Source organism: Talpa occidentalis, unplaced genomic scaffold (genome assembly GCF_014898055.3).
Source record: "Talpa occidentalis isolate TD23 unplaced genomic scaffold, MPIMG_talOcc4v2.1 talOcc4.3, whole genome shotgun sequence".
In the NCBI taxonomy this organism is placed as follows: domain Eukaryota; kingdom Metazoa; phylum Chordata; class Mammalia; order Eulipotyphla; family Talpidae; genus Talpa; species Talpa occidentalis.
This window is the reverse complement of record NW_023603184.1, coordinates 100,724,580-100,752,493: the sequence shown is the minus strand read 5'-3', so window position 1 is coordinate 100,752,493 and position 27,914 is coordinate 100,724,580. Positions and strand designations below refer to the sequence as shown.

Sequence of the window (27,914 nt, the reverse complement as noted above, 5' to 3'; positions counted from 1 at the left end):
TGTTTCAGACTAAGAACAAAGTCTGTACTTAGTGCACAAAAATCTTGTTACTTTAATTTGAATTTTGGAATCAACATTAATAAGAGAAGAATAATTATGTTAAAACAATTCTTTTACAGAAACTACATATTGGAATGGAATTTGGAGTCATCATAATGAAAGCAAAATACATGAATGAAAAAGAGTTATTTTTACTACACCAGCATATTGTACCTGATTGCTAGTTGCAATTTTTTTTTAACTTAAGAAAATTTGTAAACTCATTGTTTACAAATATGATTCCTGTAAGAGCTTTTTGTCGATTCTCCTGGAGAGTGTTTCAATTTCGACCCTTCAGTTGTGAACCATTAATAAGTCAGATGGATAAGTGTACAGATGAAGAGCAAATATTTGATCTAATTGAAAAAAACAAAACCATTCTTTCAGAAAAGCAAGTGGGATATGCATTTAATATGCTTTGGGAGTTTAAAAAGCAGAAGACCAGTCTGTTAAAAAATGTTGAATGTATCAAAGACCATCCCCAATTTCTTGCTCTTCAAAATTTAACTACAAAGAAAATAGAGCTCATGAATGATGAGACCCTGGTGAATGTGTTGTACATCACACAACAGTAAGTAATGTCCATTTACGATTTATGGAACTGATTATAATTTATTTTTATATTTTAATTTTCTAAAAGTCTCTTTAAAATGAAAAACAATGTGGATTTTTTTTCTCATAAATATTTTTCCTGGTAATATTTGAGATGTCTGGGTGACATTCTTTGATACCGTTTAGTAGAATTACAATTTAAAAAATTGGAATTTTATCATGAAAGTAGAAAAATTATTAACTTCTATGTAATTATGGAATCTTTTTGAAAGACGGTTGGCCAAAGATGATGAAGATGCAATTAGAATTCAAATTAAGCAATTAGATTTCAAATTAATGCCTAATAACAGTAAACAATTAGTCAATTGTTCCTGTGTTTATATGAGGAACTCCTGCAGCTCAATAGTAGAAAACCAAATAATAACTTGATTTAAAAATAGACATAGGACCTGAATAGACATTTTTTTCCAAAGAAAATGTACTAATGATCAGCAGGTGTATGAAAAGATTCATAGCATCACTAATCATTAGGGAAAATGAAAATCAAAAATACAATGAGGGGCCTCCCCGGTGGCGCAGCAGTTGAGCGCTGGGTTGCGAAGTTGCCCGCAGCCTCTGCAGCGCCAGTTCGATCCCCGGCTGCTCCCCGGCCACCAGAGGAGGGTCCCACATGGCCCGCAGACCTCTCCTGCCGCCTGCTGCTCCCCTCAGCAGTGTACTTCGGTCCTTCTGCCTGCTCTGCTCCCCGCTCTGGCTCTGGTGAATTCTCTCACCCTCCCGCGCTTCTGTCTGTACCCAGTGCTTGTATAAATAAATAAATATTTAAAAAAAAAAAAAAAATACAATGAAATGTCACCACCTGCTTGACAGGATGATTGTTACCAAAAAGGCAAGAAAAAACAAGTTTTGGTGATGATGTGGAGAACAGGGAACCCTTGTGCATTGTTCATGCTCATGTACAATAGATTGATATAGTCATTATGGAAAACATTGTGGCCAGTCCTTAAAAAATTAAAAATAGAACTACTATATGACCCAGCAATCCCACCTCTGGGTGTATATTCAAAGGAAATAAAATTTTCTCAGAAGTATCTTCAATCTCACATTCAGTGCAACAATATTTATAGTAGCCAAAATATGGAACTAACCTAAGAAGCAGTTGACAGATAAAATGGTTAAAGACCTTGTGGGGTGTGTATGTGTTTGTATTTTGTATATGTTATATTACAGTGTATATATACTTTAAAAAAGAAGGAAATTCTGCCATTTGCAACAGAGATGAACAGGATGCATGTGAATAACATTATGCTAAGTGAAATAAATCAGACACAAATGAATACTGCATGATCTTACTTATATGTGGAATCTAAAAATAAAAATGATGAAGTCGTTATACCTACTGAATCCTTTATTGAAGGAATCCAGATCTTCCTTAGGCTAGATTCCCTTCCAAAAATATAGAATGCCTTTTTCTAGTTTTCCCCAGTTTTACTGACATATGATAGACAAATACAAACTGCATGTATTTAGACTGTAAATGTGTTAAAATAAATAAATATTGTGTAATATTATCACAATTAATTATTATTACAATCAAGCTAAATAATGTACCCACCACTTCATAGTAATCCTTTTGGGGGTGTGGTGGGAAGAACACTTGAGATTACTCTCTGAGCAAATTCCAGGTGTGTAATACATTAACTATAGTCACATGTTATACCTTAGGACTCCAGAGTGTACTCAATAACTGAAGCCTGTACCCTTTGACAAGCATCTCTATTTTCGCGGCACTCTAGCTACTAGTAGCAACCTCTTTACTCTGTTACTGTGAATTTGACTTCATCGTTTTTATTTCCTCTGCAGTATGTCTCTGATTTATAATTGTCCGTTTTTGCTTTGTTGTGTTTTATACTGTTATTATATACACATAATGAAATATATTTCTTTTACAGTTTTGTATCCTAACTTTTTCACTATGTTAACATTATATTGTGAGCATTTGCCCATATCAATACATGTTCTTTAAAATATGATTTTAAGTAATCGCATATTATTCCATTGTATAGGATCATTTAGTTAAATATTCACCTATTAGAATTAGTTTTTCACATTATAAACAACACTGAGATCACTCTCACTCTCTCTCTCTATATATATATAATATATATATAGATAGATATAAACAATGCTGGGATGTAGATATATATACATACGTATCTTTCCCTTTGTTGTTCTTTACACACTTTCTGCTATAAAAATATTTTTATAATACTTACCTGTTAGGGAAGATATCATGATCACAAAGGTGGTTTTTGCAGGGTGAGACTTATTTATCGCATTCCAGATATGCTGACTCCTGTGATTTCCTCAAATGTGGGAAACTCAGCTCAATAATTTTGTGGTAGTGGGGGACTGTGTTCGCCCTCTACCCCATCACTTCTGTGCAATAAAAGTAATTCTTTGCAAATTCTAATTTTTTTCCTAATCAGAGCAAAATTATACATGTTATATGTACTTTCACTATATATCATTGTATATTTTCACCACTTAGTGGAGGGCATTGAAATAAGAAAATAAACAGATGAGAGGGGCATGGGATAAAGTGTAGACGTTTATTAGGTTGCATAAGAAATCAGAATACTGAAATGGGAATTGATCAGAAATAAAGATTGACTGTAAAAAAGTATAATTTGAGGCTCACTTCTATAGTATAATTCTTACTGCATGCATATTTGATGATTTAAAAATGTTTATGTATGGAAAGTAATTGTCTATTGTTTTTATTGAGATTTGCTGTTGAGGCCCATGACCCATTTGTTGAAGCCTTAGTTACAGAAGCATGGAGAAGACTGGAAAGGCAAGTACCCTGGGTTCATCATCTAAGGCAAAGGCTACCCTTTTTATGGTTAGCATAGTAAAATCTTACAGGGAAAGAATGGGGGGTTGGTGCCTACTATCAAGCTTAATTGAACAAAATGTATTTAAACTGAATTTTGTTTGAGGGTTTTTTATTGTGTAAAGTCTGTTTTTTATTTAGCACAGTGAAATCTTTCAGAGGAGTGTGTCTTTCTCTTTAAGAGGAAAAGAATAGTATTTCAAATGTTATACCTTAAAATTAAGAGTGGGAGATATTATGTACTTTATATATCACTATACTTACATATATTTATATGTAATTAATATATATCACTTATATAATATATAATTAATATATGTCACTCACATAGTATATAATTAATCAAAATATTAATACTGTAGAAGCATAGCTGTTTGTGGACTAGGTTTCTTGAATCTTTTTTCTGCAAGAGTTCTGTTTCAGAAAGAAAAGATTCTCTGAGTGATAGGCTGTCAATATCAACCTAAAGTTCAGTAGCCATAAAAGAAGCAAAAAGAAGATAATCAGTTTAGTAGAAAGGATGACTTTATAACTGTGTTTAGCAGCATCTGTAGGTAATTATCTATCACTCCACCTTTATGGAGAGACAATGAACAGGGAGCTCCTAGGTGACTTAAAAACTTTCAGGTCCACTGCTGTAAATGGTATCAGTTCAGATCTATCAATATTTCCTATGCTATACACAGTTATATTTTTGGCATGTTGCTATAATCAGTAATCATCTAGAAACATGTGAAATTTGCTCATGTTTTTTTCTTATGAGTTTAGAGAAATCTATACTAGATTATTCTATTTATGCGGTGTAGGAAAACACGAGAAATTATTTATAAAACACCTGAGATAATAATAGTTCATGTGGGGGCCTCCCCGGTGGCGCAGCGGTTGAGCGCTGGGTTGCGAAGCTGCCCGCAGCCTCTGCAGCGCCGGTTCAATCCCCGGCTGCTCCCCGGCCACGGGAGGAGGGTCCCACATGGCGCGCAGACCTCTCCTGCCGCCCGCTGCTCCCCTCAGCAGTGTACTTCAGTCCTTCTGCCTGCTCTGCTCCCCGCTCTGGCTCTGGTGAATTCTCTCACCCTCCCGCGCTTCTGACTGTACCCAGTGCATGTATAAACAAAACAACAAACAAATAATAAATAAATAAAACATGCCTCTAAAAAAAAAAAAAAAATAGTTCATGTGGGAATTTCTTAAGCTATTTTTGAAAATTTTGAGTTTATTTAACCTCAGGATTCTATATAACCAAGGTCCATTAGTAATGGAATAAAGCAAATGTTAGTGAATAGAGAGAAAATCAAGGTGGTTAAGAAAGAGGAAGACTGAAAATAAACAAAAACAGAATCACTCTCTTCCAAAATGAAATAGAAATCTGTGATAAAAGGAAAATTTTGACTAAGGTAAGGAAGAAATAGGTCATTTATTCATATACAGGGACAGACATTCCCATATTATGCTTTTTTTTAAACTATAGTGCTTCTTAAAGCATAAATCTTGAAATATTCTTAGTTATTGTAACATACAAGCAAGCTGTGTAAGCCTGTGCTATATAGCCTGGGTTAAATCAAGCAAGAAGAAACAGTTATCTGAGTTAGAAACTGTGCATTCATTTACTAAATTGTGATTTTGGTAAATCTCATTATATAAACCCATTTATCTGCTCATCCTTTCCATTTTTGCACTCTGTGTACTTGTAACTAATTTTATTGAGAGTAAGGAAAACAATCATTCCTTTCATGAGCAATCAAAATGACTGAATCTTTGGAGTTAAATTTGGTCACTGATGATAATACCTTGGAACTTTAACGTTTTCTTTAAAATTACATTAAGTTCTATTTGTATAATGTAGTTTGAACCAATAATTTGTAAAATAGATTCTTTTAGCTTTACTTTCAATTAGTTAAGCAATTAAATTACAAGTGTACAATTGTAGTTCCTAGTGAATCAGAAATATATGTATATATATATTTTAAAGATTTATTTTATTTATTTATGTGTACAAGAACTGAGGTCTCAGCCAGAGGTAGTGGGGGAGGGGCGGTGAGAGGATTCACCAGAGACAGAGTGGGGAGAAGAACAAGCAGGTTAACTGAAATATACTGCGGAGGGGAGCAGCGGGTGAGACAGGAGAGATCTGCTGCACCATGTGGGTTTGCTCCCTGGCTGGTGGTCGATCTCATGAGCTCATGCCCACTGTAGTGGGTGATGATAGCTTGATAGCCCTGAGACTTTAACCCCTGTGCCACCAGGGAGGCCCTGTACTGTGGAAGATTTGAAACATTTACAAAGGTAGGGAGATTATAATAACCAATTCCCATGTATTCATGATCCTGCCTTAAAAATTACCCAAATAACTGTCTTGTTTTGGATCACTTCCCATTCCCTCTCTACCCCTCAGTATAAATTGTCATGTCATTTCATCTCTGAATGTCTATACTATGCATTTCTTACTATGCATTTTTGAGAGACAAACACTCTTAAAATTATATAATCACAATGCCATTATTATAGTTATGAAAATGAATTCGTTAGTATCATCTAATATCAGATCTTTGTTCCTTCAGTGCTTTATACAGGTCTTTTTACAGGTAGTTTGTCTGAGTATCCAATCAAGATTCACACTTTGTATTTGGTTGCTCTTCCTCAAGTTTCTCTCTTTCTTTTTTGTGGTAAACATTAAATTGAAGAATATTGTATAAAATTACATCAATCATAAGTATACAGCTTGAGGAGTTTTTACATGCTGACCACTTTTGCTTAATAGCACCAAAAAAATAAAAAGAAACAGAACATCACTGGTTCCCCACAAGTTCCATTCATTCTTTCTTCCAGTTACTTCTCCCATCCTTGACTTATACAACACCTTAAATTAGTTTTGTTATTATCAAAATGGAATCCTATAGTGTGTATTCTTTTATCTTGCTTAATTCATTCAGTATGTTTCAAAGATTCATCTGTGATGTTTCATGAACTACACGTTTCAGTAGTTCTTTCTTTTTTTTTACTGCTGTGTGATACTCTGAATATTGTTTATGCAGTTTATCCATTAATGCTTGATGGATATTTAGATTATTTGCAATTTTCTTGCTATTACATATTGTGCTGCTGTGAACTTTCTTTTGGTTGTCTTTTAGTGAATTCAAAGCCTTCAAAAAACTTTAACAGTTACATTATTGTTTTTTTTTTCTAGTGTTTTTTTTTTTTTTTTTTTTTTTATAGAGGCATGTTTTTATTTATTTATTTATTATATTTGTTTGTCTTGTTTATACATGCACTGGGTACAGTCAGAAGCGCGGGAGGGTGAGAGAATTCACCAGAGCCAGAGCGGGGAGCAGAGCAGGCAGAAGGGCTGAAGTACACTGCTGAGGGGAGCAGCGGGTGGCAGGAGAGGTCTGCGCACCATGTGGGATCCTCCTCCGGTGGCCGGGGAGCAGCCGGGATCGAACCGGCGCCGCAGAGGCCGCGGGCAGCTTCGCAACCCAGCGCTCAACCGCTGCGCCACGGGGAGGCCCAACAGTTACATTATTGTTATTCTTTTGTCTTGCCATTTACTTGTTGAAGAAATTGAGTCATAATTTCTGTAGAAAGATTCTGAAGTTTTTCACAGCATGGTTGTAACAGTGGTTGTTTTATTTGTTAATATACAACCTTGAGGGCCTCCCTGGTGGCGCAGCGGTTGAGCGCTGGGTTGCGAAGCTGCCTGCAGCCTCTGCAGCACCGGTTCGATCCCTGGCTGCTCCCCGGCCACCAAAGGAGGGTCCCACATGGCGCGCAGACCTCTCCTGCCGCAGACCTCTCCTGCCGCCCGCTGCTCCCTTAGCAGTGTACTTCGGTCCTTCTGCCCGCTCTGCTCCCCACTCTGGCTCTGGTGAATTCTCTCACCCTCCCGCATTTCTGACTATACCCAGTGCTTGTATAAATAAATAAAAATAAATCTTTAAAAAAAAAAATACAACCTTGAGTTCAAATTATTCTGTCATCTCAAAAATTATTAAGTAAATGATTTAAATAATTTTGAGTGATATTTTTCTCTGCAAAATCTTACCATAGTATCTGACTTTAACAGCATGTTACTTTTATAATAGTAAATAATAAACATTTTAGAAAAACTTATTTTATATTAGTAACATGTTAGTAGTTTTGATTACTTGCTTTTGGTTTACTTTTTATGTTATAGCTGTATTATGTGTATTATGTGTTTTAAGTGAAAGTAAATAATAATGATCTTTTGTATATTCCCTTTAATAGATTTGAAATCAATGTGCTGTCAAAATTTTCCTCTTGCCTAGCAGACCAGCATTTATATTTTAGTCCATTAATGGGGAAAATAGCTGATATTGTACATAAGAACTTGGAAACCATACAGGATCTAAGGTAAATTTGTTTAGAGGCCTTGTATTTTGGTGGATGGATTCTGAGTTTTAAATATACAAACACTTCATTTTGCCACTTCCTTGCTATGTGACTTTAATCTCTTGGAGGTTTGATATATTCATCTATTAAACGTAGATAGTTGTATCCAGTTGACAATGTTATATGAATTTGAGATAAAATTTATAAAATATAAATATTTTTGAGATCTATGAAAGTTTTGAGATTTTACTTTATTTGGAAGCTAACAAGTTTACCTGCCACCCTTTGGCCTTACTTAACTTTAATTACATCCTGAAAGGTCCTATCTTTAAATATAGTCACATTAATCACAAGGACTTTAATATATGAATGGGGGTGGGTGCACAATTCAATCTATAATATATACTTATGTTCATAGCAGCATTAGTTACTGTATCTAAAAGGTGGAATAAATCTAAATATCTATCAACAGATGAATAAACAATCTAAATGTGGTGTATTCCTACAATGGAATATTATTCAGCCTTAAAAAAGGGAGCAATAATTACATCATGGGTGAATCTTGTAGACATTATGCTATATGAAATAAGTCAGGCACAAGAGGACAGTATTGCATGATTCCACATACATGAGGTCTACTTGTTTAGAAACAAGTAGAATGGTTATTGCAGGGAATTAAGGGAAGGAGGAATGAGGAGGTATTGTTTAGTGGGTAAGGAATTTTAGTTTGAGGAGATGAAAAGGTTTTGCAGATGAATTATGGTGATGATTTCACAACAGTATAAATGTGCTTAATACTTCTGAGCTCTCACTTAACACTTAAAAATGTTTAATGGTTAATTCTATGTTATGAATATTTTCACACATGCATGAAAAATCACTAGAAAGTAATTTTTTAAAACTTTAAAAAATTCTTATAGACCCTTTTGAGAATTTATTGAAATCACTGTAAATTTCCCCTCTCCAAAATGCAATTAAAATATATACATAATTTAAAAAAGGATTTCAGGGGTTTTGTGGTTAAACTGAATAGCAATATTAGGTTACTAATTAATGTTGATTACTATTAACTTTAAAAATTTTGGATAGTCTGCAGTACTGTACAACTAGGTTTTAAAAAAATATGTATTTCATTGAAAAAATTGAAGAAATTTGGAAACAAAATAATGCAAACAGCCACACTATCTTAGTGGTTGAGATTGTTTTAGATTTCTATTTCTATGACTTTTTCATGGATTGTTTTCTAATTCTTATCCCCAGTGTTTGTTATATGTGATTTCCATTTTGCATAGCTTATTCATTATAGGTACAGTCTTATATTTGTAGTTTTCTAAATTTTATAATATGTAAGAACTGTCTTTTGAAAGCAAGGTCTTCACCTGGTAGTTCTGGTGTCTTCTATAATGACTGGAAGAGTGATTTATGTTCTTTAAAAGTATTTATTGAGAGGAAAAATATTGAATAATGCCATCTCATGCTCAATATTATCTTACTGTTGTATATTAAAATTAATCTAGTATGAAACATAAAATTTGAAATCAGAGTAACAAATAAAAAAGTCTATTTACAAAAATAAGACTTAATTTTGAGTTATTTTTGTTTTTGTTAGTGCAAAGTGATTTGAGTTAATTTCACTAAAATATTTTACTTCAAAGTAGTTATCTATAGAATAAGGTATTATACCACTCAATAAGAAATATTGTTCAATGTTTCTTTGTCTGAAGAGATTCAATTACTAGGATGTTCAAGTCCCTCTAATATTTAAAAGAAAAATTTTGTGATATAAAACCTACAATATTTTTACTGGCTTCTTTCTATATCTAATCATTTGTTCTTCATTCTTATTTTATATTATTAAATATAAAAAATCCTTGCATCTTTTTTCTTTTTCAGGTCTTTGTCTGTTTTGATGGTCAACATATCTTCTTTAATATCACAGTGTTTTCAAGAGCAATTAGTGAACAAAACAGAACTTCTTTTTGACACCATAGATTCTTCCCATGTCAACATTGCAAGAAGAATAGTACAGTTTCTTCGAAATATTAAATATGGTTACTATCCATTATTAGAAAGGTGCAATAAAGTGTTTTTAAGCAATGCAAACCACCTTGATTTGGAATCCATCAGTAAAATACTTAGTTTATATAATTCTCTACAGTTTCATAGTTTTGAATTTTTTGTAGTGGCTAAAAAGAGGTTAACTGAAATGATTCCTCTGTTTGATCAACCTGCTAGCTTTGTAAAGTTGTTTGTAGCATTGGGACCCATAGCAGGACCTGAAGAAAAAAAACAGTAAGTTCAGCTAAAAATGCTTTACCTTTCTTTCAGAAAATATATGGAGCCTTCAAGCTTAGATCTCCTTGCAGTTCTAGGAGGCACAAAAATCACCTTATTCAACCATGGAAGGGAAAATAATCTCTAATGCTGTGTGCCTTGATTCATTCTCTGAATTATTATGATTTGTATATATCACACTGTTAGTCTAATGCTGTGTTTTGAGGGCACTAGTAACCCCCAGGTGGTGGCTAGCACAACAAAAGATGAGCAAGAAGACCATTTAAGTGTGTTTATTCTCCCTTTCTAGAACATGTAACTGACCTTACAGGCATAAGAACCCCCCAACTCCAATATAGGTTGTGGAGTAATCAAAATTATAGTAGTTTCCTAACAGTGGACCATATTATGCTTTGTGCTCTTCACATTCATCATGCAAAGCATTTATTATGCACACTGGTAGATAACTCTTATGCTTAGATAGAAATATTTGGAATATAAAGGTAAGCAAATACTAAATACATGATTACTAAGTATGAACAAACAGATTAGATTCAGTTAGGCAAGGGTTTCAGGAGTTGCATACTAGAGGTATCTTCACCATTACTGTTAATGAAAACTTCATGGAGAATTTTATTTTAGAGTCATTTGAATTATATGGAGAAATTTAAGGGTACATTTTGAGAAACTATTGAAATGATTATTAAAAAAAACTTTTACTGGAAACTTTTTGGTTGCCAAATACTGTTAAAATCTCAATGCTAAAGCAACACAAAGTTGAATTTAACTGGGTGCACGCCTTCAAGGAATTTATATTCCATGTCAGAGGATAAAAATATATAATTAAAATTTGTAAATAGCATGATGCTGCAATATTGTTTATGTTAAGTACTCAAATTAGTGATATAGAGTGTTCTGGGCAGATAGAAAACTGAGAAAAATGTGGACTAAAGTGGTTGGGGAAAACTTTGGGGAAAAGCTGGATTTGAAATATTTAGTGAGGTTGGTGGAAAAAACAGTGTGGACTTATCTAGTGTGAATAGAAAATTAATTTGTCCTGTTATCAAATTTCATGTTTTGGGTTTATGTTCTAAATTTTTCTAAAAGGCACATTTATATTTGGATTTTTTATTATTGTACCACTGTGGATGGTTTAAAAATGAACCATTTTAAAATTTTTCAGTTTACAGTATTATAGCAAATACTTAGTATATAAGATTGCTCTTCATATGTGTACGTATTGACTTCCTGGTCACATTCACTTTTTAAAAGTTGGGATTTTGTTAGACTATTGATTGTTCTTTAACTAAAATACTGAATAATTTCACTGAATTTTTTGATAACCATTATAACTTTGGCCTATTTGAAGATCAATTAAAAATCCTTTTGTTTATATTTTTCAAGAGACAGGGCCTCCCCGGTGGCTCAGCGGTTGAGCGCTGGGTTGCGAAGCTGCCCGCGGCCTCTGCAGCACCGGTTCGATCCCCGGCTGCTCCCCGGCCACCGGAGGAGGGTCCCACATGGCGCGCAGACCTCTCCTGCCGCCCGCTGCTCCTCTCAGCAGTGTACTTCGGTCCTTCTGCCTGCTCTGCTCCCCGCTCTGGCTCTGGTGAATTCTCTCACCCTCCTGCGCTTCTGACTGTACCCAGTGCATGTATAAACAAAACAAACAAACAAATAAATAAATAAATAAAACATGCCTCTAAATTAAAAAAAAAAAAAAAAAGAGACAGTTTAAGGTTAGATTATATTGAGGCTTTAATTAAAAATTATATTTTCTTTATTCAATAATATGTTGTTCCCAATTATAGGGGGAGAAAATTAGAATTATAATCAACTTCAGGTTCTTATTATTTTTCTATCTGTGATCTAAGAATTATCATTTAAATAACATTTAAAAATCTATTTTTAAAAGATTTATTTATTTATGCACACAAGAATGGGGGTGTAGACCAGAAGTGTGGGGTGTGAGAGGATTCACCAGAGACAGAGAGGGGAGCAGAATAGGCAGATCTACTGAGGGGATCTGCTGAGGGGATCAGCTGGAGAGGCAGGAGAGGTTTTCTGTGCCATGTGGGTTAGTTCCCTGGCCTGTGATGGAACTCTTGCTCCAGTGGCTAGCAATAGCTTGATAGTGCTGAGACTTAAACTCTTGCACTACAGGGAGGTCCTAAAAATATTTTCTTATAAGCTGATCATTAGATTTTCTACATAAAAATATTTTTTCTTTACTTCTAGACTTAAATCAACCTTGTTACTGATATCAGAAGAACTGACCAGCCAACAAGCCCTTGCTGTGATTGGGGCAATGGAAGAGATGGAGAGCAGAAATGCGCGTCTGATTAAAAAGTAGTCTTTCCTGAAATTCATGGTGTTAAGTTTAATTGTCATTAATAAGTGCCTATATTTTTGAAAGAAAAATAAGTTTTTTTCCCATGATCCAACCGTTGGTTGTGAAGAAATAAGGAATTAACAAAGTATTTTTATTTTCTAAGTAGTTTGTTTTTCAAAATAGAGATTTTAAAATTAGATATAGCATTTTTCATATCTTTTGTTATTGTTGATATTCTCAAATAGATCACCATAATCTAGTAAAGTGGAGAGCATAGAACAGGACCTGATTTTCCAAAAGGACAGTTTCTACATAATAGTTAATCTCTATGTGGGCTTGAATTGTTTCACACCACATTCAGTATTAAAGTCATATGGATCATATATTAACCTTTTTGTTAACTTGAGGTTAAAGAAGAAAAAAAATACATGGTTTAGATTTTATATACTTTATTTTTCATTATTGTATACTCCTTTAAAAAATATTTCTTCTGCCCCCTTTCCTCCAACTTACAGCCTCTTAGCATTTCCCATTGTTGTTAAGCATTTTCATTAGGTCAGTAGATTTAAGAAAGAAAATTAAATAATTTTACAAATTTTAATTACTCTTGGTAACAAAATTTTTGTGGGGGCATGGATATAGAATTTGATGACTTCAGTTTTTTCAATTTAGGAAGTAGAACTATACTTTTTTTTCTCTTACTATTGATAATTCATTATTATTTCTTTCACACTTTGTTGATAGCTCTTACCTTATTTTATTTTAATTTATATTCCTGGCACAATCTTCTATTTTTGGAGTGGAAAACCATGTCTCATTCACTGCTATTTCTCCAGCACGGACATGAAAGAGCTCATCAATGAATGTTTAATAAATATATTTTTCATCATTCTTTTTAGAATTGCTTCAATTCTGCATAAACATTTGGATAACTATAAACCAAAAGAGTTGCTGAAGATAACTCGAGCATTGATTTTTCTACATTTTCAAAGTAAAGAATTTTTTGTGAGACTCAGAGAATTACTGCTTAGGTAAGATTTAAGTAGAAATGTCTGTTTAATCTTTCATTTTATAATCTAGCCTCAATTATTTCATTTGTGTTTAAAGTTGGAATTTTTGGAGACAGAATTGGGTAGCTCATTGTTAAAAGTGTTAAGATACTTATCTCTCTTATGCTCATTCTGCTAATATTCATGATTGGTGTATTTTGAAATGGAAATAAGGCCAGTAGGGGTGATTAGATCCTTAGGAAATGAATAAAAGCCAAACCACTTTCCTTTCCATCAAGAGTAGTTAAAAATAATTTTTGTTATAATAAAGTGATATGCCTTTATAGTTAAGAGGTGTTTGAGCTGAGAAACAAGAGGTGGCATTTTATTGAGTGAGAGCTTATTAGTGTGTTAAAAGAATGTATATCTTTTTCTTAAACAAAGAAACTTATTAGTTGATTCATCACATGCATACTTAATGTTCCTTCATCCATTCAGTATTTAACACAGACGTTCACATAACTTCCTAATGAATACTCATATGTTCTAAATGAGATATCACAAACTGACCCAGAGATATAATTATTTAGTCATTAGTTATTTAGCATTTTTTTTCAAAATTAAAACGTTTACCTGTAGATGTGTTGACAGAAGAGTAAGAGCAGAATTGGGAGCATCAAAAGGGATTTCTCTTTACCTGTAATGTTTTATTTCCTTTATAAAATGACTTTAATATGACAGGTTTAAAGTTTAGTAATTTTATAAAACTAAAGCTTAATAATTTTGTCTAGTAACAGCCCCTTACATATTATATACATTTTAAAGTTTAAATATAAAGTTTAAAATTATATCAGAAATTTAATTGGGAAGATGTTATGCAAAAACGTAGGTGCTCATGCTTAAAAATTATTTACCTTCCGTCACTTCTGTGCAGTTAATGTAAATGTTAGAAGGAACACAATCTAATTAAAGCAGTTTACATAAATATTTATATAAACAGATCCGAAACCATGCTGGGAACTCAGGGAGTTCTTGTACTGGAATAAGGGTTTTTGTTTTTAACATTGAAATAAAATCTACAGGGCCTCCCCGGTGGCGCAGCGGTTGAGCGCTGGGTTGCGAAGCTGCCACAGCCTCTGCATCCCCGGCTGCTCCCCGGCCACCGGAGGAGGGTCCCACAGGGCGCGCAGACCTCTCCTGCCGCCCCCTGCTCCCCTCAGCAGTGTACTTCGGTCCTTCTGCCTGCTCTGCTCCCCGCTCTGGCTCTGGTGAATTCTTTCACCCTCCCGCGCTTCTGACTGTACCCAGTGCATGTATAAATAAATAAATAATAAATCTTAAAAAAAAAAAAGAAATAAAATCTACATAAAATACTTATATCCTCCCTTCTCCCCAACTATTTTCTGTCTGTGAATGTGTGGCTTAGTTTTGTCTTTACCCATGTTTTTGCTGTGTGATATTTTCTTGTAAGACTAGAGTAAATTTTTTGGTGAATTTTTTCTACTGTTGATGGATATTTTATTTACTTCTAAATTTTTGGCTACTATGAATAGTAGTATGCTTATTTTTTAGTAAACATGTTTGCATTTTTGTAAATATTTACCAAGGAATATGATTGCTAGTTTATAGGTTATAAATACGTTACTCTTCAATAGATCCTATTAACCAGCTTTGGAAAATGACCATAACAGTTTATATTACACCAGTGCAAGGTGAGCATTCCTGCTGCTCCATATCCTCACTAATGCTTGGTATTTTTTTATTTTTTAGTTTCAGCCATGCTGGTGGGTATATGGTGGTCATGCAGAATTTAAGTTTTCAGATTTGAATAAGTTTCACAAGGAAAAGCATCAAGTGAAGTTGGAGAGATTATATCTGATGAAGGTTTATTTTTAGACAAGTATCACAAGATTGGCAAATATGGGGGCTTGCTTTTCTGTATATAAAATACTATATTGCTACTACTTATTGAATGCCTATGTTGTGTTGGGCGCTAGGCCAAATATTACATATAAATCATTTTGAAAATTTTGGAAAATATAAGAAGAAAATACAAAAAAGTAGAAAGAAGAAACTAAAAATCATTCTTAAACAAATTCATCCACTGTCAACAACTTGTTTTATTTCCTTATGGTATATTCTCCCTCCCTCCCTCTCTCTCTCTCTCTCTCTCTCTCTCTCTCTCTCTCTCTCTCACACACACACACACACACACACACCACACACACACATTTCTTGATTCATAGTTGTGAATCATGAACACACCTTTTATATCCCTCTTAACCTTATCATTATTTTCCCAAATTATTTAGAACTATTTATAAATCTTTTTTTTTAAAGATTTATTCATTTGTTTGTTTGTTTATTTATTTATTTATTTATGCAAGCACTGGGTACAGTCAGAAGCGCCGGAGGGTGAGAGAATTCACCAGAGCCAGAGTGGAGAGCAGAACAGGCAGAGTCATGAAATACATGCTGAGGGGAGCAGCGGGCGGCAGGAGAGGTCTGCGCTTCATGCGGGACCCTCCTCTGGTGGCTGGGGAGCAGCCAGGGATCGAACCGGAGCTGCAGAGGCTGTGGGCAGCTTCGCAACCCAGCGCTCAACCGCTGCGCCACCAGGGAGGCCCTATTTATAAATCTTTTTAATGACTGGTTATCATCCATCATATGACTGTACCACGACTCACTTAACTATTCTCTAATTGGGTATTTCTAGTGTTTTCAAATTTCAGCCACATAAAAAATATAATAAATAACACAATATTTTGCCCATATATTTTCTTAGACTGGTTTCCCAGAACAAGGATTAACCATATCAAATGACAGAATTACTTTTAAAGTTCTTGAATCATACTGCTAAATTACTTTCTAGAAAGGTTACTCCAACTTTCAAAGTTTACTAATTTGTGAATGAGAATACCTGTACCAATTCATCCTTATTAATATTGACTATCATATTTTAATATGCTAATTAAAAAATTTAACATTTTTAAAAATAACTGAACTTTGTTTGAATTTAGATTGTATAATGCTGAGACTTAGACCCTTGTGCCCCAGGAGGTCCTGCTTTGGAATATCTTAAGGCTTCCCTTATAAACCCTTAATAGACTAGTCATCTTTGAATTTATCTAACCCTTCTTAACTGGTATTTTAAGCCTGTGGTACCTACTAATTATAATTATTTTTTGTATTTATATATATATATATATAGGTTTTTATTGATGATATAGTGATTTTGTTCATTTCATTTCTCTCCTCTTTTCTCATAGTTATTTGAAAATCAGCATCATACCTGGTGAGATTTCCGTCTTAGTCTGTGCTATTTCCATGCTGACTCCTCCTCACCTGGATCAAACTGGGTTATCACAAATTGAAGCTGTTTTACCACAGTGTGACCTAAATGACATGAATGTACTTGCCACATCTGTTTTAAGATGTATTCAGTATGATCACATGTGTCTGGATAATATTACAGGGAAGCAATTGAAACTACTTCAAAAATTAGATCACTATGGCCATCAGAGACTAAGAAAATGTAACAATTTGAATTTGTTATGGGAAGAACTTAAAACTTTAACAAAAGGAGACTGGTTTGCTGAGTCACTTCTTGAAGAAACAGTTACTGCTTTACAGAGTATGATGGATGAAATTGATTACAAAAATGTTGTTGGGATTGCATCTTTTATTTCTAGAACAAACTACCTCAGTCCTCTCCTACTTGATAGGATAACCTCAGTAGTCATTGAGCATATTGAAAAGGTAAAGTGGAAATGGCACACAGTAGTTTTAGATAGTTGTCAACTCCTAAAGGAACACATTTGTTAAAAGTACTTTGAGAACTTAATTAGAATTTAAAGTTTAAAAATTAAACTCTACTTTCTGGTTCAGCAATTTGTTACTCCTCCACTTAATGCCTCTTCCTTTAGTGATGTAGATTTGGAGAGATTAGCAGTCATACTTTGGTTCATTTACACTGTTAAGACCACTAGTCGAAATTCATTGACTAGAAGGAAATACTTAAAACAATACTAGTTATATTAGGATTATAGGTTGTGAATGATTTTTGTTTTTCCCTTTTCTTAGTTTCTATAATTATGTGATACTTTTACTATTTAAAAACAACTGCATTCAAAAGTATGAGTTAAGTGTGAAAATGGAGAAAATGACAAGGTATCTATCCAGTGACTTAAGTATTCTTAAATTTTCAGCGTGTCTTCTTATGAATTTATTTCTGCAATGAAAAATGCTGCCTCTTGGATTATGTGAGAAGATGCTCACAAAATGTATTGTATATCTCAGAATAAGGCTTTTAGTTAGAGGACAATATTTCGCACAAACAAAAATAGAAGTATTTTTCGGTTAACATGGTGACTGGCATGTTAAGTATTAGATAAATTAGATAAAAGGTGGATGAATGAAGAAAAATACATTTTGTTGACTACAAACTAAGATTCTTATGGGACTATGAAATGCAGAAATAAGTGATACTAATACCTATTCATTTTAATGACTAATGAATTCTGGAACAGGATTTTATATCTAACAATTAATTTGTAGATTATCTGATTTATTTTTTCTCTATCACATAAAGATACTAGAAATTAGTGGTGGGGCTAAGTAGAGAAAGATGGTGGAAAAATTCATCAGTAACAGAGTGATGCATTTATAATTTAACCATAGGCATAGTCTATCTATAGACATGTTAAGAGAAATGTTTCTATCTAAAATAATAATTAGGTTAAAATAGGGGAATTTTAAATATAACATTGTCTGTTTATGCAGATCCATCCTTTCGCAATCCTTGCTGTTATTCTTCCATTCAGCACCTTGAACTATGATCCACCTCAAAGGGATGAATTTTTTGGAACTTGCATTCACCACATTAATTCTTATTTAAGTAGGTATATTGTTTCATAATACATTGCTCTGCCAAAAGATATTCCTTATTTATTTATTTATTTTTAAGAATGCTGTACTTTAAAAAAAAGATTTATTTTTATTTGTTTATGCATACAAGAACTGGGGTGTAGGTCAGAGGTGCAGGGTGGGGGTGATGTGAGAGTAGGGTACAGAACAGGCAGATTGACTGAAATACACTGCTGAGGGGAGCAGCGGGTGAGTCAAGAGAGGTCTACTGTGCCATGTGGGTAGCTCCCTGGCCAGGGATCAAACTTGTGCTGCAGTGGCTGCAGACGGCTCCATAGGTTGGTTCTTAACTCCTTGCGCCACCAGGGAAGCCCCTCTAAGTGTTTTCTAGAACAAGGTCTATGTGCTAATTTCTTGAAGATAGACTGATACTTGAAGCATAGAAAAAATGCACCTAATAAACATAGAGCCAATTTTTCCAATTTTTTGTCTTTTGTCAGACTACTGCTGTCTATAGGGCATTTTAGATGATCCCTTTCCTCCATTACAAATGCCTCTTAGATGAGGCAAGTCTGCTAAATAACCTCAAGCCTTATGCTCTGGGACATGGGTCATGCTGCTGGGTGACAGGTAAGGGAAGAGGTGCCAGGTGAAATCTGAGCTTCATACGTGTATACAGCTCAGCCTAGTGAACTGTCTGAGATCCCTAGAGAGCAGTGCTATGTAGTGATCCAGGCTCTGGAGCTGGAGTTAGGTTGTTTCACCCTCCATTTGCTAACAGTGTGACTTTAGGCAAGTCATTTAATTTCTCTACTTCTACATTTATGAAGTGAAGATAATAGTTCTACTGTATACTAGATTAAGATATAAATAAGTTCATACATGTAAAATGCTTATGATAGCTAACACTATTATTACCAGCAACCCATAGATTAATATATAAATAAGTTCATACATGTAAGGTGCTTATGATAGCTAACACTGTTATTATCAGCAACACAAAGACCACAATTATATGCCCTTTTTACATAGACTATTGACCTTCCATTTTGAATTCATTCCTTTTCAAGGTAATATTAAAAATCTTTCTGGAAGTATAATAATACAGAAATATATAGTATGAGTTTATACAAATTAAATCACTCAAGGGATCAGAACCCAGACCAAGAAACAATATTATCCTTCTCCCCTGTCCATCTTTTCCATCCTAACCCTCCACCCCCCGCAGGTAACTACCAGTATAATTTAGTTTGGTTAAGGATGTATATGCACTGTTTTTTAAACCTAGTTTTACCTTAATAAAGTATGTGCTTATATTGATGTGAAATAGGTATGTATACATTATAATAAAAAAAAATCTTAATTTGTTTTAGGTAAATTAGATCCCCTCATGTTAGTGTTTCTTGGTTTCTCGTTGGCCACACTTGAATATTTTCCAGAAGCTCTACTAAAGTCAATTTTTAACATCAAATTCTTAGCCAAATTGGATTCTCAACTTGAACGTATGTATCTACATTAATTTATTAAATTATTACTTGTATTTCATATACGAGTTTCAGCTATACCTAGATTGAAGTTTTTAATTGGTAACAATGTTTATAGAAATTTTTCTTGGAAAACACAGAAAAACATAAAGTAGAAAACAAAAGAGTACTTATAATCTTACCACCAAAAGAAACTACCACTTTTAGTGTTTTGGACTATTTGATTTTTTTCTGTATCTCTCGTACTCTTATGTGTATGTTTATATATCTGTATTTTAAAACTAAATTTGAATAATATATTGTGTTGTCTTTTGTGTTTAAACAATTTTCTATCCCATTAAATATTTTAATATTTTTGATCATGATTTTTTTAGTGTCTACAAAATTTATTTATCTTGTAGATTATTTCCAATTTTTCATTATTATAAATAATGATTATTATATGGGGATCGTTGACCTCATCTTTGTTTTCTTAGAATAGATTCCTAAGTGAAAATTCTTTGGTATAATTTTAAAAAATGTAGTTTTAACATTTATAATTAGTGAAAACAACATAGGAGTTGTTCCTAATCGTGTAATAATTTAAATGTAATAATTTAAAAATGTTAAAGCATCTGTGTGTAAATGGAAGTGCTTTATTATGTGAGAATGAAAATAGCAACCAACAATAAGGAGAAATGAATGTGAAAAATTGGATTGTCTTTGCTAAGCCCAAGCTATTAAGATCTATTAATATTTTATTTTTGATTTCAGTTTTATGTTCATCTCTAAGTATGAGGGTCCAGTTTCGTCTTATGGAATTAAATAGAGCAGTCTACTTGGAATGCCCTGAGTATCAGATTCCATGGTTTCATGACCGCTTTTGTCAACAACAGTTTAAGAAAGGTTTGAGTTTTCTTTGGGTGGGATAGTGAAATTTAATTCTATCAATAAAGTAAATTTTTAGGTAGTACATTGCCATGACATGAGAGTTTCCAATGATCTATTTAATGGAACCATTTTGTAGCTGTAACATTTGAATTATGAGAATTTCTTAATATTTAAGACATGAAACACCTTTGAGTAGAGAGCAAATGCCTTGTACTGAATTTAGTGTTTTGTATATTGTAGTATAATGAAGCTCTTGTTTGGAAATATTTTTATTTTTCAGTTTATAAAGTTGGGATGGGGCCTCCCCTGGTGGTGCAGTGGTTGAGTGCTGGGCTGAGAGGCTGCCCGCAGCCTCTGTAGCACCAGCTTGTACCCCGGCCGCCGGCAAGGGTCCCCCACAAAAAAAAAAAAAGTTGGTATGGTTTTCACTCAAAACATTATTTTAAGTGAACTAATTATTTTATCTTCATAAAGATACTGGCAGCATGAATGGAGCACAACAGCAGATATATAAAATGTTAGCAGAGCTCCTAGGAGGAATCAATTATGTAAAAGCCTCAGTTCTTACACCTTATTACCACACAGTAGGTAAGTTTTTGGTAGGTTATTAGTTACTCTTAGAAGATCAGTAATTTAAATAGAATCATCTCATTAATTCATTCATTTTTTTATGTTGTTGTTTAAATATTTTTATAATTATATTTATTATAGAAAGATTTCAAACATATAAAAAAATGGAGAGAATAATATCTCATCCAGCATCAATAGCTGTTAATATCATTCACTAGGGTCCCAACTGATTCTTCTGAAGCAAATCACAGACTAATATCATTTCAGAATGTGGGGCCTCCCCAGTGGCACAGCGGGTTGAGCACCCATGCTGTAAAGCTGTCTGCAGACTCTGCAGCGCAGGTTCGATTCCTGGCCAGCCAGGGAGATACCCACATGGTGCTGCAGACCTCTCCTGCTTCGCCACTGCTCCCCTCAGCAGTGTCATTGGTCCGTCTGCCTGTTCTGCCCTCTGTTCTTTCTCTGGTGAATTCTCTCACCCTCCTGCGCCTCTGGCCTGTGCCCCAGTTCTTGTATAAAAATAAATAAATCTTTTAAAAATATATCATTTCAGAATGTATATCTAAAAGGATGACTTTTAAAAAAATATAACTACCATACCATCGCTATACCCCACAGCCATTCATGTTAATTACTTAGTGTCACATAGCTTGTCATTGCTCAAATGTCTGTTTTCTTTTATATATTTTACTTTACAGTTTGTTAAAATTGGGATTCAAACATTGTATTTGTTTGATTTGGTTTTTTTGAAGTTCAACCTTTTTTTTCACAATTTATGAAAAAATATTTGTTTTTACATTCTGGACTTTTCCAATTGCTACATTTAACATTTAACCTGCTCCTGTATCCCATTTTTCCTGTAAACCAATAGCTCTCAAGCTTATTCCATTTACATTAGGTTTTGGGGTGTTTTTTTGTCAGGCTCTTTTATAGGTGGTGTGCTCTTAGCGCATCACATCAGAAGACACACAGTGCTGGTTGTCTTCTTTTCACATTAAGATTCATCTGTGGGTTTATAAGTTGTCAGTTCATCCGGTCAAATTCAACTACTGAATTTATCAGCCTTTAAAATCATTGCCAAAACCTATCATTCATTAGCGGTAACAAAGTAGTGATAGACTGTCATTCCTTTTGCATTTATTAGCTGGAATTTGTCTAAAAAGAACTTTCCCATATTATTTACACTTAAGTACACTTCATGTAGGAAAGACAGGATACATCCTTGAATTTTTGTTTTTAATAGTTTTCAGAGGTGATTAAAACTCTTTAATGTGATTTGGCCTAGGCCAATGCTAAATACATTTCCATGTTAAGTATAGTTTAATAATACTTACTGGTTGATTTTTATTGATTGATTTTCAAAGAGAGATACATTGGACTAGATCTTACAAATTAAGTTGGATAATCAGGGAAGTACATCATGCTTTCATGCATGTATGTATCCATATATGTGCATTTGCATGTTTATTTGGAGTATAAAACTTTTACCTGTAAGAATTTACTTAATTCATACTGTTGTCTCCTGTTCTTGTATATAGATTTTGAGTGTATCTTGGATAAAAGAAAAAAACCTCTTCCTTATGGGAACCATAATATAACTTTGGGAAAACTGCCAGAAATGCACTGGGAGTCAAATATCCTAATAGATGGATCAAGGCTGCCACCAGGAGCTGAAAGGTAACTTATTTCTTAGTTAGCAAAGGTGGAGTGCAGTTGAATCTGTTTCTCATCTATCTCATGCATTCTTCTGTTGTACCTGTGCTTTTCTGTGTCATCTGCCTTAATGTCTGTCCTTCATTGTCTCAAACCTAGCATTGTGTCAAACTAAAGTGCTAACTTTCCATTTGCCTCAGTGGAAGTAAATAGTATCTTTTTCAGAGCCCCCATACCTCTCTACTTTCCTGATAGCACTCAGCTACTTCTTATGCAGTGTTACAATTACTTACTCTCTAGCTTATGTTCTCTGTTAGAATATAAGCTGTTACTTTATATTTTGTGTCCTTTACAGTGCCCTACATGTGGTGGGTACATAGTTAATATATAGTAGACAAACAAATGGATGAAAACATAGAAATGTAATTTTACACAATTTGATGTAATTCTAGTAATGAATAGTCTTGTCATCACATACTAATTTAAGTAGAAAAATAACTTGTCATACTCATTTATATATGTTTGACTTTTGTTAGTTTATAAAGTTATGCAACCTTGTTCTTGAAAGTCTTATAATTATTCAGTTGCTCATTTTGAGTTCAGATGTAAGTACTATTTATTTTTTTATCTTATGTAGAATTGCTTTGGAATTTTTGGATTCAAGAGCTTTTTGTAGAAACATACCTCACTTAAAAGGAAAATCTGCTATGAAAAAACGACATTTGGAAATTTTGGGCTATCATGTAATTCAGGTATGAAATACTCATGTAATTTACCCTCTAAAAAACCCAGAAACACTGGCTTTATGTGTTTCCTTTTAATGGGAAAGTTCTAGAAATATCTTCTTACTATTAAAAAAGTGATATTAAAATATCTCTGAAAAAAGAATATCCTCCATTTCTGGGGAAGAGTAGCAAACAAAAACTATCACTTCTTTTATTGTTTCTAGAGGATCTGTTGTTTATTTTACAAGAAAGAGGCACTGTGAAGATGGATAAAGTTCTAAGAGAAAAAGGTAGTTTACGAATGTAGGAAAGGTACATAGCAAAAAAAAAAAAAAAAAAAAAGTGTCATAAGTACTATAGACCTAGGCGGATAAAAGGAATTATGTGTCCAAAAAAGGTCTAGGCTTTCTCAGGAAGAAGAGATTTATTTGGCTTCTGTAATGGGTTAAAAAACTATGCTATGTAAACTGACTTCATAAGGTTCCTTTAGCTCTGCTTAATAGTGCTTATAAGCCTTTTCCAGTGTTTCTGTTATTGCTTTAAAACTTCCATTCAAACTACATTACCTATTTTACAGATACCTCATTTTGAATGGAACTCTATGACTTTGTCAACAAAGGATGCTCGCATGGACTACCTGAGAGAACATATATTTGGAGAAGGCAAATCATGATTTTTAGTTTTATTTAAAATTAGTTATCATGTTGTATTACAAATAAATTTATTTTAATGAGGTGACTTAAATCAATTAAAAAAGAATGGGAAAATTGACTGATTTCAGGGCCAACTGAATACCTATTAAAATAAACATTTTACAATGGGAAATCTGGCTTGAAAGTTGTTTAAATTTTTTAATATAAAAGATGTGTAGCTTTTAAGAAACTTAAATAGATTACAATTCATTCTATGAGTTTATGCTGTGTGTCAGGATCTGTTCTAGAGGCTGGGGATACAGCAGTGAATACAACTTACCTTCCATCAGTAGAATCAAACAAAATGAATAAAAGATGATATTAAATGCTATGGGAAAAATTCAGGAGAAGGAGTAGGAATATTCTGGGCAGGTGTAATTTTAATCTGGGAAAGACTCACTGACTTGATGTTTCAGTAAATTCTTTTTTTTTTTTTTAAAGATTTATTTATTTATGCATACAAGAGCTAGGGTACAGGCCAGAGATGCAGGGGGTGAGAGGATCCACCAGAGACAGAATGGGGAACAGAACAGGCAGACTGACTGAAATACACTGCTGAGGGGAGCAGCAGGCGAGACAGGAGAAGAGAGGTCTGTCTCGCCATGTGGGTTTCTCCCTGGTCAGCCGGGGATCGAGCTCATGCTGCAGAGGCTGTGGATTGCTTCATAGTGCGGTGCTTAACCCCTCGTGCCACCAGGGAGGCCGTTTCAGTAAATTAAGGAGGTAAGGTTCTCTAGGAGTAGAGAACTTCCAGGAGAGGATCCCTCAAGTACAAAGATCCTGAGGTGGGGCTATGTCTGGCATTTTTGAAAATAATAAGGAATCCACTGTGGCTGGAGCAGAACAACTGGAAGGTAGAAGTATAATAAAAGGAAAATAGATGAGTCAAATAAATCTGACCTTATATTACTCTGAGAGACTACTGGAGTTTCTATAAAAGGAATAGAGATCTCAGGTTTTAATTGGATAACTTTGACCACTCTATTGAGAGGAAAAGGAGGGCAATGTGCATTCGAGTGGGTATATATGCAGGATAACCCATTATCAGGTGATTGCAATAATCAGGACAAGAAATGGAGACATCTGTGGCAGTGGAGATAAGAGTAGTGGTCAGATTTCTTGGATATATTTTGAAGGCAGAGGCAATCGAATTATCTTACTGACTGAACATGGAGGGAGGAGTCAAGGATAATTTTTGTCCTTAACAACTCAAAGGATGTCATTGCCATTGACTAAGATGGGGATGTCTATGGGAAGAGGGAGGTGAGGGGCAGAGGATCATATGGGAGGATTGAAGGATCATGTGTTTGGTTTTAGACATGTTCAATTTTTGTGATGCCTTTTAAATATCTGAAGTTATCAAATAGGCACTTCAATAAATGTGCTCAGAGGTCCAGGCTTCAAATATAAATTTGGAAGTTGTCAATAGTATTTAATGGATTGAGAGCAGATGAACGCATTAAAATATGAGTAAAGGAAAGTCTCAATTGGGGAGAGATCTGAAGACTAAGCTTCAAGAGCTCCAACATAAAGAGATAGAGATGGGGAGGAGGAACCAGCAAAGGAGAGTGACAAGGCAGGCTTGCCAGAGAGGCTTAGAAGGAAAAGTTATAAGCCATAATACTCTGGAAGCTAAGTAGATAAAGCATTTCAAGGAGGAAGAAGTGAGTAGTAATATCAGGTGATGCTGATAGGTCAGGTGAGATGAGGCCTTGGAAATGTCAATTAAATTTAGCAACATAGAAATTATTGTAACCCTGAAGATTACTTTCGGTGAGCAGTGGGTTTGAAAGCCCTAATGTTTCAAGAGCAAGTGAGAGGAGAAATGAGTTTTCTTATAAATGGAAGCAAGGAAATGGGGAGAACTGAGGGGGAAGTAGGCCTTGTCTGATTCTGTACATTCTCTCCTCTTTGAAGAGCAATATATGTTTGTGCTTAGCCAAAAGCCTTATTTTAAATACCCTAAGGCTGCCTGGTAGGGATGTAGGTCTGTCTTCTAACTTCGTGGCCCTCTACATTAGTTCTGTCCCAAATTTAGGTTGGTAGCTAAAATGCCTCAAATCTGCAGCCTAGTTTTAAAAATGTGTCCTACATGTTATTTTCTCCATTGATAGTTGGCCTAGGCTTAGTTGAAGTACTTGTTTAAAATGTCTAATTACTTTGCATGACTTGAGCTCCAGTATTTAGTGATTTTGCAGAATGTAAACTTTACAGAAACTTGTAAAAAACAGAATTAGAACAGTAAGTTAGACATTATGTCTCCCTCATTCTGAATTTCCTCATAATATTCATTTGTATTATTTGATGTGCTAAATTTGTTACCTATTTTTATGATTGTGTCTGATTTCTCAAATAAATGATTATAAGAATTAATCCCTTGAATAAGTTGAAATATTTTATGTGCAACTTTTAGGATAAAATTATTAGGTTGAAGAAGGTTATAAATTGTTTCCTTTTGACATAATGAAAACTCAGTTATTTATACTTTGAGTACATGGAGATCTAATGACACTGATTGTACCTTTCACTTATTGTTATACACGATCTGACTTTCATGTACCACATCTGTTACTCTCCATTCTCTAGGCTGCTTGACTGAAATGCTTTTTTCTATATATACTTGAATTTTTATTTGGTGATTTTTTTTAATCTTAAAAAGTGGGACTATTATAAACAAAAGCATTCTTTTTTTAAAACTGAGATATAATTCACATACCACAATATCAATGTTCTAAAAAGTGGTTTTTAGTATAGTCACTGGGTTATGAAACCATGATCATCACTGTCTAATTTCAGAAAATTTTCATCATCTCAAAGCACTATTTTTTCAATTGAATCTCATATTTACATAGATCTGCACATTCTTCCTGAAAGTAATCACTATATTGCAATCATAGCACTTTCTCCTACAGTTTTATCACTCGTTTGCATCTCAGGACACCATAATTTGTATCACCCCCACCTCCCAAACAAGTTTGTCTTAATCTATGAGCATCCCCTTACATCCTTTCTCTTTCTTACAATTTATCTGTTGAAAAGTTTCCCACCTTCAAGATTTGTTGATTGTGTATTCATGGTATATAGTTCACAGTGGTTTTTCTCAGTACAGAAAAGTAATTGGGATTCTACTTCAAAGATCCAAAGTAAAATTGAATTTTGTAATATCTTTCCATATTTATGGTAGAGAAAGCAGAGCCATATAACTACTCATGTTTTTTATGTAATTGCTTGATAATCATAGAATACTCCAAAGTAGTCCCAAGTGAGGTTTCCCAGAAAATTACATGTGTAAGAATAGAAGTCAAATAAATCTATGAAAGCACATGACACCCATAATCCATGATTAGTTGATGATTTGCAGAGTTGAATGTGATGGTTGTGAACAAACTGAGGAGTCAACTTGCTATATATACTGAGAACAAAGAGTTTGAATGTAGAATCTCACATCCCAGAAAACGGTCACCTTAGGTAACTCAAGGAGAGTACAGATAAAACTTAACCAAAGAATATATACCTTCTCTATACCTACCACTTGCCCCAACTTACACCCAAGTAGTTTAAGAAATCAATCTGTGTTCCCACCATAGATACTATAGTTAAAGTCATGAAAGCTGTCATTTTACTG

The 27,914-nt window shown here is 34.0% G+C and overlaps 1 protein-coding gene and 1 non-coding gene across 2 annotated transcripts; both read left to right on the top strand.

The window, feature by feature from the left end:
- Positions 1-533: 533 nt before the first annotated feature.
- On the top strand, positions 534-26,603 carry FASTKD1 (FAST kinase domains 1). Its single transcript, XM_037522111.2, has 14 exons — positions 534-610; positions 3,380-3,448; positions 7,730-7,855; positions 9,728-10,126; positions 12,347-12,457; positions 13,340-13,471; positions 16,699-17,188; positions 18,212-18,326; positions 19,669-19,797; positions 20,533-20,664; positions 21,124-21,237; positions 22,758-22,896; positions 23,510-23,624; positions 24,175-26,603. Exons 1-14 carry the CDS (start codon positions 567-569, stop codon positions 24,268-24,270), a joined length of 2,211 nt encoding a protein of 736 aa, XP_037378008.2. The 5' UTR covers positions 534-566; the 3' UTR covers positions 24,271-26,603.
- Positions 2,860-3,024, top strand: LOC119256462 (U1 spliceosomal RNA). Its single transcript, XR_005127792.1, has one exon. It is a non-coding gene; the product is annotated as a U1 spliceosomal RNA (small nuclear RNA).
- Positions 26,604-27,914: the final 1,311 nt, after the last annotated feature.

What these genes read in the sequence shown, in the direction of transcription:
- FASTKD1 (XM_037522111.2), top strand. Translation starts at nt 567, where the DNA reads ATGAATGATGAGACCCTGGTGAATGTGTTGTACATCACACAACA. An exon ending in GTGTTGTACATCACACAACA is followed by an intron (nt 611 to 3,379) that starts GTAAGTAATGTC and finishes GTTTTTATTGAG; the next exon opens with ATTTGCTGTTGAGGCCCATG. An exon ending in GGACCTGAAGAAAAAAAACA is followed by an intron (nt 10,127 to 12,346) that starts GTAAGTTCAGCT and finishes CTTTACTTCTAG; the next exon opens with ACTTAAATCAACCTTGTTAC.